Below are 16,538 nucleotides of genomic sequence, written 5' to 3' on the forward strand. Positions count from 1 at the left end.
TGTTTACAGCCTTCATGGATCCCTCAAGGCGTGTATTTTTAAAATAATGTTTACAGCCTTCATGGATCCCTCAAGGCGTGTATTTTTAAAATAATTTTTAAAGCCTTCCAACGGCCCTCAAGGCGTGCATTTTCAAAATAATTTTATAAGCCTTCCAACAGCCCTCAAGGCGTGGATTTTTAAAGCCTTCCAACAGCCCTTAAGGCGTGGATTTTGTAAATATTTTTTAAAGCCTGCCAACAGCCCTTAAGGCGTGGATTTTTTAAATAATTTTTAAAGCCTGCTAACAGCCCTTAAGGCGGGGATTTTTAAAGCCAGCCAACAGCCCTTAAGGCGTGGATTTTTAAAATTATTTTTAAAGCCTTCCAACAGCTCTCAAGGCGTGGATTTTTAAAATTATTTTTAAAGCCTTCCAACAGCTCTCAAGGCGTGGATTTTTTAAATAATTTGTAAAACATTCAATAAGACCTCATGTAGATCCAATTTCATTCCTGCTTTGGTGTAGAAATAATTTTGGTATGAAAAAATTCCCCTCCATCGAAAACGACAACCCATTACTTCCCTATATCCTCTGCTCACAGCTCAGTTGCTGCCCTCTTCTTGTGGGTGATTGTAATGTGATGGAGGGCAGTGATAGTAACTCTCAGTTCAAGTTCAAATTTGATTTGTATTTAATGGTTATGAGAGACAATTTAAGTTAATTCCATGTGATGTGACTGCTGTTGTTGTTTTTGTTGGTGTGGCTCTTGTTGTCTTCCTCATTCTCCCATACTGTGTGAGTACACCGTAGAAATGGGGGATGGTTCGAAAAAAAGCTTTTTCTGTCGGATATCATGGGTATTTTGGCGCGCATTGCAATGAAGAGCTTTTTGAGAGAAGTGGTTCCAGTGGCGTAACATTGTAGGCAAATATGCGGAAATAATTTGTGACCGAAGATTTAAAGAAAATGACTGCAATGTACCTCCTGTGGTGCTGGAGGCAAATGAGAAGATTTCGTGGCATGGAAATGACAGACTTATTATAAAAAGTAAAAAAATATAATTTTTGAGATTTAAATTATTTGAATGAAAAACTACAACTGGAAGAAGATATACAAGGCCTCGATTTTTATAAGTAGTATGTAAAGTCTTAATTAATAATTTTTTAAGCTACCATGGAGGTACAATGCATTGAGTTTCCTCAAGCCTTCGTGGAGGCCTCAAGGCATGGTTAAAAACAATTTGCCTTCATGGAAATCTTAGTGTGTGAGTTTTATAATGCCCTAGCTGAGACTTAAAGATGCAGATAAAAAATAAACATTTTTTACGGCCTCTATTTTATTCGATTTTAAATACCTTCATAGGGGCCTCAAGTCCTGGACTTATTTTATGAGGTTTCAAGGTGGACTTACAAGGCTTTTTTAAACACATCAGGAGGACTCACTGTTCAGATATTTTGAGTCTTAGGTCTTGGTGTTTTAATACAACTTTTAAAGCCATTATTAAGGCTTTTTTGTGTAGATAGATTAATGTAACTTTTAAAATTCCCATGGACTAAAGGTTTTGATTTTCAAATTATTTTACAGACTTCAAGTGATGGATATTTAAATATTTTTAAAACTCTCCATAGAGGCCACAAAGTGTGGATTTGTAAAGTCTTTGGATTTATTAAAGCCTTCATGGGGTCTCAATGCGGATAATTTTCTTGGACGCCCCTGTTTTCTCAGGAAATATGCGCACAAATTTTTACTACGACGGTAAATTTTTCCTTACACCTCAAATGGGAGGAATCTATAACTACAATCGGAGTACCACCTGTAGACAACATTAAATATTCCGCCGTCAAAAGAGTGTTCTACATTTGAGTTGCTTACTGAGAAAAATTCTCACAAAATTCCCCACTTAACTTTAAAGAAGTCAATGTTCCCCCCCTATAGTTTAAAAGTTTCAACGAAAGTGAAAAAGCTTTTAAAACGTCCTAATGAATTTGAAAATATTTCAAAAACAAATAACTTTTACTGATTAATATCCATCATTAAATTGTCACTTTTTCAGACATCCTGACAACATAATCTCACGACAAGTTGAAAGTGAAGTTGCAAAAAAGTGAAACTTTCAGTTTTAGGGAACTTTTTTCTAAAAGGTTCATAACCTTCTACGTTGTGATTTGATAAAGAAAACTGTAACATTTAATACATTGACAATTAGGTTTGATTGAAAAGATTCTAGGGAAGTTTATTTCAAAGAGGTATATGAACTCTTGTAGGACATGGCATTCAAAAGTGGGTGGGGGATATCAACCAACTTCGTGAACTCAGTAATGTAATTAGAATCAAAAAAATTGGAAACTCTTAATTACATTGACCATGGGAAATTCGTTCCATTGTTTCAATATGTTGTGTTAATTATAATTAAAATACAAAATTTGTCGCACAGATCTATGACATGAAAAAAATAAAAAATAATTAACGTTTTTTTATGAAAGTCGTAAAACCCACACACACACACACAAATGATCTCGAGCATGATGCAATGCCCCATTTGGAATTTAATTTTATTAATTTAGTGAAACTATACTTTTGTTACATATAAATGAAAAGTATATTTGTTTAATGTGAACGCCCACCTCATAGCCTATCTATATCGCAGAGGAAGAACCATGGACGGATTAACACCCATCAGCGTACTAAACACCAACAAAAAAAAAAACAGTCACTGTGAAACCACGCCTTGAGGCCTCTATGAAGGTTTTAAAAATTATTTTAAAAATCCACGCCTTGAGGGCTCCATGAATGCTTTAAAATTATTTAAAGAATACATGCCTTGAGGCCTCCATGAAGGCTTTAAAAATTATTAAAAAAATACACATCTTGAGGCCTCTATGAAGGATTTAAAAATTATTTTAAAAATCCACGCCTTGAGGCAAGTATGAAGGCTTTAAAATTTATTTTAAAAATCCACGCCTTAAGGGCCCTATGAAGGCTTTAAAATTTATTTTAAAAATCCACGACTTAAGGGCCCTATGAAGGCTTTAAAAATTATTTTAAAAATCCACGCCTTAAGGGCCCTATGAAGGCTTTAACAATTATTAAAAAAAATACACGCCTTAAGGGCCCTATGAAGGCTTTAAAAATTATTTTAAAAATCCACGCCTTATGGGCCCTATGAAGGCTTTAAAAATTATTTTAAAAATCCACGCCTTATGGGCCCTATGAAGGCTTTAAAAATTATTTTAAAAATCCACGCCTTATGGGCCCTATGAAGGCTTTAAAAATTATTTTAAAAATCCACGCCTTATGGGCCCTATGAAGGCTTTAAAAATTATTTTAAAAATCCACGCCTTATGGGCCCTATGAAGGCTTTAAAAATTATTTTAAAAATCCACGCCTTATGGGCCCTATGAAGGCTTTAAAAATTATTTTAAAAATCCACGCCTTATGGGCCCTATGAAGGCTTTAAAAATTATTTTAAAAATCCACGCCTTATGGGCCCTATGAAGGCTTTAAAAATTATTTTAAAAATCCACGCCTTATGGGCCCTATGAAGGCTTTAAAAATTATTTTAAAAATCCACGCCTTATGGGCCCTATGAAGGCTTTAAAAATTATTTTAAAAATCCACGCCTTATGGGCCCTATGAAGGCTTTAAAAATTATTTTAAAAATCCACGCCTTATGGGCCCTATGAAGGCTTTAAAAATTATTTTAAAAATCCACGCCTTATGGGCCCTATGAAGGCTTTAAAAATTATTTTAAAAATCCACGCCTTATGGGCCCTATGAAGGCTTTAAAAATTATTTAAAAATCCACGCCTTGCGTCCACTATGAAGGCTTTAAAAATTATTTTAAAAATCCACGCCTTAAGGCATCTATGAAGGCTTTAAAAATTATTTTAAAAATCCACGCCTTAAGGCCTCTATGAAGGCTTTGAAAATTATTTTAAAAATCCACGCCTTAAGGCCTCTATAAGGCTTTAAAAATTATTTTAAAAATCCACGCCTTAAGGCCTCTATGAAGGCTTTAAAAATTATTTTAAAAATCCACGCCTTAAGGCCTCTATGAAGGCTTTAAAAATTATTTTAAAAATCCACGCCTTAAGGCCTCTATAAGGCTTTAAAAATTATTTTAAAAATCCACGCCTTAAGGCCTCTATAAGGCTTTAAAAATTATTTTAAAAATCCACGCCTTAAGGCCTCTATAAGGCTTTAAAAATTATTTTAAAAATCCACGCCTTAAGGCCTTTATAAGGCTTTAAAAATTATTTTAAAAATCCACGCCTTAAGGCCTCTATAAGGCTTTAAAAATTATTTTAAAAATCCACGCCTTAAGGCCTCTATAAGGCTTTAAAAATTATTTTAAAAATCCACGCCTTAAGGCCTCTATAAGGCTTTAAAAATTATTTTAAAAATCCACGCCTTAAGGCCTTTATAAGGCTTTAAAAATTATTTTAAAAATCCACGCCTTAAGGCCTCTATAAGGCTTTAAAAATTATTTTAAAAATCCACGCCTTAAGGCCTCTATGAAGGCTTTAAAAATTATTTTAAAAATCCACGCCTTAAGGCCTCTATGAAGGCCTTAAAAATTATTTTAAAAATCCACGCCTTAAGGCCTCTATGAAGGCTTTAAAAATTATTTTAAAAATCCACGCCTTGAGGTCACTTTGAAGGCCTTATATTTTTTTTAAAAATCCACGCCTTGAGGTCTCTATGAAGTCTTTAAAAATAATTTAAAGTATCCACGCTTTGAGGCCTCCATGAAGGTCTCTATGAAGGTTATAAAATTTATTTAAGGAATCCAACCTTTGAGGCCTCTATGAAGGTTATAAAATTATTTAAGGAATCCAACCATTGAGACCTTTATGAAGGTTATAAAAATTATTTAAGCAATCCAACCCTTGAGACCTCTATGAAGGTTATAAAAATTTTATAAGGAATTCACGCCTTGAGGCTTCTATGAAGGTCTCAGTGAGTTTATTTCTATTGTTTATATTAATAAATTAAAAAATACCAATAGACGTCATTCAATTAAAATTAAGGTCAACTTTTCTTATCAGAAAAAAATGTTTAAATGTTGTTATTATAAAAGTTCAACAGTTCAACAGCTGCACCAAAAGGAAAAAAATTCTAACCCTATATTAAAACTTTGGATTAGATTGTATTAAAAATCCCAAAAAATATTATTATTTTTCTGGATGCAGTTATATAAAAAAGGTAGAGCCCATTGGCATGCAATAATAAAAAATAAATAAAGATCGATATGTTCATAATAAACGAACTTGATCCTCTGCACCTGTACTGGCTTTATATTTCAAACAAATTATATTCCAAACAAATATTTGATATTTTTTCAAATCTTTCAATATTATAAATAAATAAATATTACACAACTTTCATTGAAAAACAACAAAACATTCTATCACTGATTACAAATCTAAATAATCCACAACAATTAACACTCACTAATTACGTACCTACCTTTATCGGTAAATATTGATGAGATTTCAAATTGTTTAATTTTTGAGCTTCGAACTTTTTTTAGCTGTCACGATCGCCGAACCATGCGACTACACCTAACGACTGATAACAAATAACTGAAAATTCCGGTGGACTGTAACCGGCAAGCAAGCACAACAACGACGACGAAGATAGGCAAACAAAAATATATTTGACATTCTGGAAACAACAACAACAAATTAAATTTCATTTTGCGATTTTGAATATTATTGAAAACGACGCAGAATGGAAATAGGCAACCAAAACAAAAAACGAAAAAAAGAACACCAACAACGACAACACGATATGATAAACAAATACGAATAGTTGCTGGCACGCATAAAACAAATCGCACAGTGTTACGAAACCAACACGAATACACGGCTTAAGTTATTTTTAAGGTCTGTTGAAAAGTTTTAAAAACTATTTCAATAATCCACGCCTTGAGATATTTTTGGAGGTTTTAAAAATTATTTCAATAATCCACGCCTTGAGGGCTGTTGGAAGGCTTTAAAAATTATTAAAAAAATGCCTTCAGGTCTGTTTAAAGGCTTTAAACATTGTTTAAAAAATCCACGCCTTAAGGGCTGTTGGAAGGCCTTCAGGTTTGAATGGAAGTTTTAAAAATTATTTAAAAAATCCACGCCTTGAGGTTTGAATGGAAGCTTTAAAAATTATTTAAAAAATCCACGCCTTGAGGCGCTCCATGAAGGCTTTAAAAATAATTTTAAAAATCCACGGCTTGAGGGCTCCATGAAGGCTTTAAAAATAATTTTAAAAATCCACGGCTTGAGGGCTCCATGAAGGCTTTAAAAATAATTTTAAAAATCCACGCCTTGAGGGTTGTTCAAAGGCATTAAAAATAATTTTAAAAATCCACGCCTTGAGGGTTGTTCAAAGGCATTAAAAATAATTTTAAAAATCCACGCCTTGAGAGCTGTTGGAAGGCTTTAAAAATTATTTTAAAAATCCACGCCTTAAGGTATGAATGGAGGTTTTTAAAATTATTTTAAAAATCCACGCCTTAAGGTATGAATGGAGGTTTTAAAAATTATTTAAAAAACCACGCCTCGAGGTGTGAATGGAGGGTTTTTACAAATTATTTTAAAAATCCACGCCTTGAAGGCTATTGGAAGGCTTTAAAAATTATTTAAAAACACACGCCTTGATACCTGTTGACAGTCTTACAAAATATTTAAAAAATTCACGCTATGAAGACTGTCTGTCCAATGACACTGTAAATAATACCTATAAAAATCTTATAAATCCGATGCACCACCTGCTAAACCAAATATGTTTGCCAAATAAACATTGTCATGAGACAATCCATAAGCAATAAATTTGGAAACGTGATCGAAATTAAGAATAGCCAAAATTAAAATTAGAGTTAGATATGAGTGAGTACGCAGCAGATAAATTATTTGCTCGTTCCTTCGCTATATGTTGTAGATAAAAGGGGCTCTAATGTCAGACTCCAGATATCTAAGAGGTTTCCACAATAACTAAAATTTTCTCCGTCCTCAACAACCCGATATTGGCTTAATCTGGAAACCCCTTTGTAAAATAAGTGAATCCCACAAAAGTTCTAATTCGCTTTTATTTCTCGTATAAAATATTCATATTACCTAAAATAAGCAACAACAAACATTAATTACCATTTTTATATTATTAAAGATTATTTAATGTGATGATTATTAATTACCTAACGCCGTCTATGGGCAGTCAATCGTTTTGGTTATGACAAAACCGCCCCGCTCATTCAATCGTCCAACCATCCATTCATCCAGTCAATCGGTTAATTCAGGCAGGCTGGCCTATGTCTAATTGAATAAATACCAGCTGGAAGCCATACAGCTCCCTCCCCTCCCAAAGCTAATGACTCTATTGCGTGTGTTGACGTTTCGTTAATTTTTATTGTTTTATTGCAGGGAAGAAGAAGAAGACGACGACATTTGCAATAAATATTAATAGTTATCCATAGGCATACCTGTGGTCGATTTGATGGCATCCGCTAGGCAAACAAGAAGGTTAGCAGTGGAGGAGAATTGGGGGAGGCGAGAGATAGCTCTTTCTATGACGTACAATATTTTGTGGCTTATTAACTATATTTGTTGTACGTTGGGCGCCAGTAATGGGTTAGACAAGAAACAATGTCACTCTTATCACCATGAATTCAATAACTTCCTTTGAATGTCCAGGATAAATGTCCTAGTTTCCTTCAATAAATTTTCGTCTATAAATTGAACCATCTGTGTTGTTGTTCGGTCTAGCCATTTGTCTGTTTACTGTTCCACTTTCCAACCCATTCCCATCACCTTAGAAGAGAGTCTCCACTACGGTCTCGTCTATAGTTTGAGATTTATGAGACAAAACTGGTTCTTTTTGTTTATACTTGCATGCTTTGTTTGTTGTTATTTCCATATGGTCGAAGCGAGCCTAGGCAGCACACACATGTTCAAATATTCCGATCAAAATAAAATTAGAATTTGTATAACATAATCGAACATGGTAGTACCGTACACGTAGTCAGAAACTAAATATTCCCAAGGTTTCAAATAATTTTTTTAATTGAAAATATCCAGAGGTAGGAAATATGGAAATTGTATAACCCAAGTAAAAATATCGTTATGCTCGACCGGGCCACCCTCTGGTGAGCATTGAAAATATCTCAAATCGAACTGCTATATGGGAACTACACCATGATAAATTTGAAAATTTTAAAACGAATGACAAGCTAAAATATAAAAATATAGTCGATATATATATGTGGTCATGTGGTGTAGGGTATTTCAACCATATGTTGGGGTAAGAGAGCATAAACTTTTTTTATATGAGTAACATACATATAAATAAATGTAAATGTTCTCTTACATATGTCACTAGTGTAGCAATTTAGCGTTTTTTAAACCAATTTTAACGAACAATATTCTTTAAAAATCCATGCCTCTGTAGGAGCCTCAAAAATATTCTTTAAGAAATCCACTCTTCTGTAGAAACCTTAGAAAAATAGACTTTAAAAAATCCTAACCTCTACGGAAATCTCAAATATATTATTTTTTAAATTCCCATCTTTAAGAAATCACCTCTGTAGGAACCTAACATTTTTTTTTAAATCGACTTTGCTTAGGAGCTTAAAAAATGTTTGTTTAAAAGCCACGCCTTTACCATAAAAACTCGCTTTTGTCGAGGAGCCTCAAAAAAATGTTCGTTTAAAAGCCACGCATTTAGCAACTAGCCTCAATAAATTCCTTCAAGAAAGTCCCCGCCTTTGCATAAGATTTTAAAAAAATCGACGTAGAAAAATTCACGCGTCTTTATGAACCTCAAAAAATATTCTTTAAGAAATTCACTCTTCTGTAGGAGCCCTAAAAAACTATTCTTTAAAAAATCCTAACCTGTATGGAAATCTCTAAAATATTATTTTTTAAAATCCCTCCTTTAAGGGAGCCCAAAAGCATTGTTTATAAAATATCAACCTTCAGGGAAGCCTCAAATATACGCTTTAAACAGTCCTCGCCTTTGCAGGAACCTAAAAAATAGTTTTTAAAAAATGCTCCAAAAATATTTTGTAAAAAATCCACGCCTTAGTGGAGGAGCCTCCAAAAATATTTTGTAAAAAATCCACGCCTTAGTGGAGGAGCCTCCAAAAATATTTTGTAAACCAGTGAGCGGAGCAGTATAGTCGGACGGGGCCGACCATACAATACCCTACACACTACTAAAGAACTCTATTTTTCTGCGGATTTTTATTCCGGGCGTGGGTAATATTTCGTGATAGTTGCACTCTCTTGCCCGATTAGAGGTCAACAGCACCTCTTCCTTATACTGACATATTTTCCGAATATTACCAATATTCAGTACAGACTTTCTAATTACTTGTCCATACTCCCTTCACCGTGGGTTGTTTTGTGATGTTTGGCTTATAATTGTAGCCTATATATATCGAATCGAAAAAAAGTTTTCGGTCCACTTCATCCCAAAATTATTATCTGATCATCACCGAAAATTATAGACGTTGTCCTTGACCATAACTGGAACCTCATGGAACATTTCAAAGCGATCATCGCTATAGTTCCGCTCTCTAGAGTGATAATGGTTTATTAAATAATATACGAATACGGAGATACCTGTAAATATTTAGGTGTAACTCCCACATCCGAGTACATACGACAATATTATTGGCATCAATTTGAAGGTCAATCACTCCTCTTTGATATACTATAATTTTCTCGGGTCTATGTCCTTCAGGGGTAAATATATACGCTATAGAATACAAATTTTGTCATTTTTCACACAAAAGTCAGGGTCCATTTGACCCGCTAAATATTGACCGATCTTTATCAAAACAGGCATGCTTATTCGTTGGCCCGATCCCCTTCTCCATGCAAAATTTCACGATGTTCGGGCCATTATTGCGGCCTCTGGAGCGACCAGAAAAACCGACAAAAATATAGTATTTGGTCCATTTCATCCCCTAAATATTAACCGATCTTTCCCAAAACAATAGGGGTCTTCATTGGCCAGAACCCATCCTACATGCAAAATTTCATGAAGATTGGTCCATAACTGTGGCCTGTATCGTGTTTACAAATTATAATGGACAGACGGACGGACGGACGGACGGACACACATGTCTAGATCGACTCAGCTAGTCGAAATATGACGATCGGTATACTTAAAGGTGGGTCTAGGAGCAATATTTCGCGGCGTTACAAACTTTTGGGGCTGCACAAAGCTATAATACCCTGACAACATAGTTGTGTAGGGTATAAAAATCCACGCCTTAGTGGAAGAGCCTCCAAAAATATTTTTTAAAAAATCCACGCCTTAGTGAAGGAGCCTCCAAAAATATTTTTTAAAAAAAAGTGGAGGAGCCCCCAAAAATATTTGTTAAAAAATCCACGCTTTAGTGGAGGAGCCTCCAAAAATATTTTCTAAAAAATCCACCCCTTAGTGGAGGAGCCTCCAATTTTTTTTTTTAAATCCACGCCTTAGTGAAGGAGCCTCCAAAAATATTTTTTAAAAAATCAACGCTTTAGTGGAGGAGCCCCCAAAAATATTTTTTAAAAAATCCACGCTTTGGTGGAGGAGCCTCCAAAAATATTTTCTAAAAAATCCACCCCTTAGTGGAGGAGCCTCCAATTTTTTTTTTTTAAATCCACGCCTTAGTGAAGAAGCCTCCAATTTTTTTTTTTAAATCCACGCCTTAGTGAAGAAGCCTCCAAAAATATTTTTTAAAATATCCACGCTTTAGTGGAGGAGCCTCCAAAAATATTTTTTAAAAAATCCACGCCTTAGTGGAGGAGCCACCACAAAAATTGTTACCTCTGTAGGAGGTGAGCACTAGTGGAGGAGCCTCCAAAAATATTTTTTAAAAAATCCACGCCTTAGTGGAGGAGCCTCCATAAAAATGTTTACCTCTGTAGGAGGTGAGCATTAGTGGAGGAGCCTCCAAAAATATTTTTTAAAAAATCCACGCCTTAGAGGTGGAGCCTCCAGAAATATTTCTTTAAAAAAATCCACGTGTTAGTGGAGGAGCCTCCAAAAATTCTTAGAAAAATATTCTTTAAAAATCCACGCCTATGTGGGAACCTTAGAAAAATATTCTTTAAAAATCCACGCCTATGTGGGAACCTTAGAAAAATATTCTTTAAAAATCCACGCCTATGTGGGAACCTTAGAAAAATATTCTTTAAAAATCCACGCCTATGTGGGAACCTTAGAAAAATATTCTTTAAAAATCCACGCCTATGTGGAAACCTTAGAAAAATATTCTTTAAAAATCCACGCCTATGTGGGAACCTTAGAAAAATATTCTTTAAAAATCCACGCCTATGTGGGAACCTTAGAAAAATATTCTTTAAAAATCCACGCCTATGTGGGAACCTTAGAAAAATATTCTTTAAAAATCCACGCCTATGTGGGAACCTTAGAAAAATATTCTTTAAAAATCCACGCCTATGTGGGAACCTTAGAAAAATATTCTTTAAAAATCCACGCCTATGTGGGAACCTTAGAAAAATATTCTTTAAAAATCCACGCCTATGTGGGAACCTTAGAAAAATATTCTTTAAAAATCCACGCCTATGTGGGAACCTTAGAAAAATATTCTTTAAAAATCCACGCCTATGTGGGAACCTTAGAAAAATATTCTTTAAAAATCCACGCCTATGTGGGAACCTTAGAAAAATATTCTTTAAAAATCCACGCCTATGTGGGAACCTTAGAAAAATATTCTTTAAAAATCCACGCCTATGTGGGAACCTTAGAAAAATATTCTTTAAAAATCCACGCCTATGTGGGAACCTTAGAAAAATATTCTTTAAAAATCCACGCCTATGTGGGAACCTTAGAAAAATATTCTTTAAAAATCCACGCCTATGTGGGAACCTTAGAAAAATATTCTTTAAAAATCCACGCCTATGTGGGAACCTTAGAAAAATATTCTTTAAAAATCCACGCCTATGTGGGAACCTTAGAAAAATATTCTTTAAAAATCCACGCCTATGTGGGAACCTTAGAAAAATATTCTTTAAAAATCCACGCCTATGTGGGAACCTTAGAAAAATATTCTTTAAAAATCCACGCCTATGTGGGAACCTTAGAAAAATATTCTTTAAAAATCCACGCCTATGTGGGAACCTTAGAAAAATATTCTTTAAAAATCCACGCCTATGTGGGAACCTTAGAAAAATATTCTTTAAAAATCCACGCCTATGTGGGAACCTTAGAAAAATATTCTTTAAAAATCCACGCCTATGTGGGAACCTTAGAAAAATATTCTTTAAAAATCCACGCCTATGTGGGAACCTTAGAAAAATATTCTTTAAAAATCCACGCCTATGTGGGAACCTTAGAAAAATATTCTTTAAAAATCCACGCCTATGTGGGAACCTTAGAAAAATATTCTTTAAAAATCCACGCCTATGTGGGAACCTTAGAAAAATATTCTTTAAAAATCCACGCCTATGTGGGAACCTTAGAAAAATATTCTTTAAAAATCCACGCCTATGTGGGAACCTTAGAAAAATATTCTTTAAAAATCCACGCCTATGTGGGAACCTTAGAAAAATATTCTTTAAAAATCCACGCCTATGTGGGAACCTTAGAAAAATATTCTTTAAAAATCCACGCCTATGTGGGAACCTTAGAAAAATATTCTTTAAAAATCCACGCCTATGTGGGAACCTTAGAAAAATATTCTTTAAAAATCCACGCCTATGTGCGAACCTTAGACAAATATTCTTTAAAAATCCACGCCTATGTGGGAACCTCAGAAAAATATTCTTTAAAAATCCACGCCTATGTGGAAACCTCAGAAAAATATTCTTTAAAAATCCACGCCTATGTGGGAACCTTAGAAATATTCTTCTAAAAAAACCACGCCTCTGTGGGAACCTTAGAAAAATATTCTTAAAAAATCCACGCCTCTGTGGGAACCTTTGAAAAATATTCTTTAAAAATCCACGCCTATGTGGGAACCTTAGAAAAATATTCTTAAAAAAAATCCACGCCTCTGTGGGAACCTTAGAAAAATGTTCCTAAAAAATCCACGCCTATGTGGGAACCTTAGAAAAATATTCTTTAAAAATGCACGCCTATGTGGGAACCTTAGAAAAATATTCTTTAAGAACTCCACGCCTCTCTGGGACCCCTTGAAATTTTTATCAAATCCGATGTTTATATTCGATTCCTATAGGCGATTAAAAACCTCCGCATAAGCATCACTTAACAAATAAATTTTCACACAAGTGACAACAACATATGGGTTAATATTACTCTGGAGATCCAATAGACGATAAAACAGAACAAACTTGTATTTCAAAACAAAAATATAAAACAATGAGATTACAACAACAACACCAGCGTTCACCACACGAACAGCTGATAAAACAACAAATAAAACGTGTTAAGAGTAAGAGTGAGTGAATTTTTAACCAAAAAATATATACAGAGAACCGAAACGGAAACGAAACCACAACAACAATTTCAAAATAAATACAATAAAAACTACAACAATAAATGGATATGATCTCAAATCTCGAAAAAAAAAAACCAAACGTCTGGGGACACAACTGAGTAGTCGGATGAGAAGCAGTAGTTCCACATTGTCACTGAACGCTCACTCACTCAGAGCTAAACGCGTAACGTAAAAAATAGTTTTAATAGTGAAATCAAAGCGTCTACAAGTTATGGCCTAAAGTCGGCGTGCCAAAATTTCGAAAATAAAAAAAAGTCCGAATACGAACACGAAAAGTTTCCACACAAAAAATAGGCAGCAGAAATAAAATTAACCCAATCAAATTGGGTGATACTGTAACAATCAGCAATAAAATGTCCACGCCAGCATCAATTTATCCTGATATTGGACCACCACCTCTAGCCCAGAGCACCACCAGCCCCACCTCAACCACAACACAGCAGCGCATGGAAGATGATGAAAGGTGTGCAAAAATAAAACGTTTTGTTGGTGGAGCCGTATTGATAGCCTTGGTTATCATAGGCTGGCATTTGTATGGTAAGACGGCAGCTTACAGCTGTAAACTGTAGCATTACGGAAGTGCACTGAGCTAAGCTAATGATCTGTGTTTTTTGTTTGTTTACTTCCGTTTAGAACATTTTACCTATGATCCTCTACACAATGTGACAGAATCTCCAACAGAGCATGAAATTCACGAATTCACACGCAGCCTCTACGAACTGGAAATGCAACATAATCCATATTTGGCCAAAGTTAATTTCCAGGGGCGGACGAAGGCATCGTATCGGGATGATAGGGCACCACATCCGTAAGTAAGCAGAATAATATAATTTTAAGGGTACTACAGATTTTTTAAAAAATATGTTTCTAAGGCTTCCACAGAGGCGTGGATTTTTTAAAGAATATTTTTCTAAGGCTTCCACAGAGGCGTGGATTTTTTAAAGAATATTTTTCTAAGGCTTCCACAGAGGCGTGGATTTTTTTAAAGAATATTTTTTCTAAGGCTTCCACAGAGGCGTGGATTTTTTTAAAGAATATTTTTTCTAAGGCTACCACAGAGGCGTGGATTTTTTAAAGAATATTTTTCTAAGGCTTCCACAGAGGCGTGGATTTTATAAAGAATATTTTTCTAAGGCTACCACAGAGGCGTGGATGTTTTTATGAATATTTCTTGAGGCTCCCACAGAGGCGTGGATTTTTAAAGAATATTTTTTGAGGCTACCACAGAGGCGTGGATGTTTTTATGAATATTTCCTGAGGCTCCCACAGAGGCGTGGATGTTTTTATGAATATTTCTTGAGGCTACCACAGAGGCGTGGATGTTTTTATGAATATTTCTTGAGGCTCCCACAGAGGCGTGGTTGTTTTTATGAATATTTCTTGAGGCTCCCACAGAGGCGTGGATGTTTTTAGAGCCTTGAATTTTTTAAAGAATAATTTTTAGCGGCCTACGGAGCCCTGAATTTCTTAAAACATTTAAAAAAATTACCACCTTTTTTATATAATAATTATTATTTGTTTGTTTTTTTTCAGCCTCTTGCAGGTCAACGAAGATTTGCTGGCCTCGGAAGCTGTTGAATCTCGCACCATTGTCTTAATGCGACGCTTGTTCGATAACTACGAACTAGACACACATACAGTGGAACATGTCACCGAGGAAGAGCAGCAAGAGGAAGATGAATTTCTAAGAGCAGTGCTGGATACCCCGGTCATGAAGAAGACAATGAAGTTTTTGGAATTTAAAGGTAGGATCAGGAAAAATATTCCCTCTTCTTATTATTATTATAGATTTTTATGCTATATTTTTCCTTCAGGTGTTGCCACCAATAACCGAGATTCCCAGCTGCGACTTCTCAAAGATATGTGGTTTTCACAATATTCCCGTGGCCAGGGCCGCATTGGTAGTTCAGGATTTGAACATGTATTTATGGCCGAGATCCGTGATGGCACCATATTGGGTCTACACAATTGGGTGTATTTTCATGAGCAGGAAAAGCAAGGGCATTTGAATTATAAGGGCCACATAGATAAATTGAATTTGGAAAAGGTTGGACAACCAAAACAGGATATTTTTTGATTTTTCCGATAATTCTTGGTTTTCCTTCTTACAGGATGGCCATTATCTTATGGCCTTGCGTTTTAGCTTCCACAACATCAACAAGGCCTATAATACCCTGTTTGTGGGTACCTCTCCTGAGCTGGAACTCAGCCTTTATACCATGTGTTTCCTGTTGAGTGTGGGCCAACCCTGTGGTGTGCAACTGGGTCATGTGAAATTTAGTATAATTACCCATGCCTGGGATTGGCATGGCAAGAAAATGGTGGCCACCGCCTATCCATCGCTGGATAAATAAATGAATCTCAGCGCCATCCTCAGACTACCTCTTGTAGATAAAAATCGCCTTTTTATAATAAATTAATTTTATTATTTTTTTAAATATTTATTTTTCTTTTTGTAGATTTCAACTCGATTACAAAATACAATTTACAAATGGTCACGTTCCTATTACACCCAATCCCCTCCCCTTACATACTCTCCTCTCCCGCCGCTATGACTAGTGTCTTTAATGTTGATTCATATCCTGAATTGGTATCCTTCGAATTGTTGTGGGTGTGGGTGTCATTGCCATTTCAGATATGGAATCGTAGTGTTGTTCTTCACCCTCCTCCATTCGCGGCGTGGCCAACTCATCTACCTCCGTATCCGAATCACCATAGGAACGTATTAAACTTGGACTACTTATACTAAATTCCAAATCGAACGGATCCAAGCAATCAAATGTTAGATTCGTACTCAAATCCAGCTCAGGATCCCGACTACTTTTTGGTTGCTGACGTGGAAGACTGTTGTGGCAGATTGGATTTTCCGCTGGCGACGCCTCCAGCTGCAGCTGTTGGCCCCACAGAGCCACTGCCCGTTCGCGATTGAGTGCGGCCTTCTGCTGGGCCATTTCCGCCAGTGGCATTTGTTGGTGTTGCAGCTGCTGCAGCAGCAGCTGTTGATGCGATGGCTGGTGGTGTTTGTTTCTCTTGCGCGGCATCCCCGTCGCCTTCAAGTCCTGTTGCGGCACTCGGATCTGTGGTGTCGTA

General features: G+C 35.5%; 1 protein-coding gene across 1 annotated transcript; it reads left to right on the forward strand.

Moving 5' to 3' along the window:
• The first annotated feature begins 13,801 nt into the window (after positions 1-13,801).
• LOC133331141 (endoribonuclease CG2145-like) lies at positions 13,802-15,803 on the forward strand. Its single transcript, XM_061539536.1, has 5 exons — positions 13,802-13,985; positions 14,082-14,256; positions 14,982-15,193; positions 15,263-15,495; positions 15,560-15,803. The coding sequence occupies exons 1-5, from the start codon at positions 13,802-13,804 to the stop codon at positions 15,800-15,802; spliced, it is 1,047 nt and encodes a 348-aa protein (XP_061395520.1). The 3' UTR covers position 15,803.
• Positions 15,804-16,538: the final 735 nt, after the last annotated feature.

Source organism: Musca vetustissima, unplaced genomic scaffold (genome assembly GCF_032173495.1).
Source record: "Musca vetustissima isolate MV318-11 ecotype Yass unplaced genomic scaffold, APGP_CSIRO_Mvet_v1 utg38268, whole genome shotgun sequence".
Taxonomy (NCBI): Eukaryota; Metazoa; Arthropoda; class Insecta; order Diptera; family Muscidae; genus Musca; species Musca vetustissima.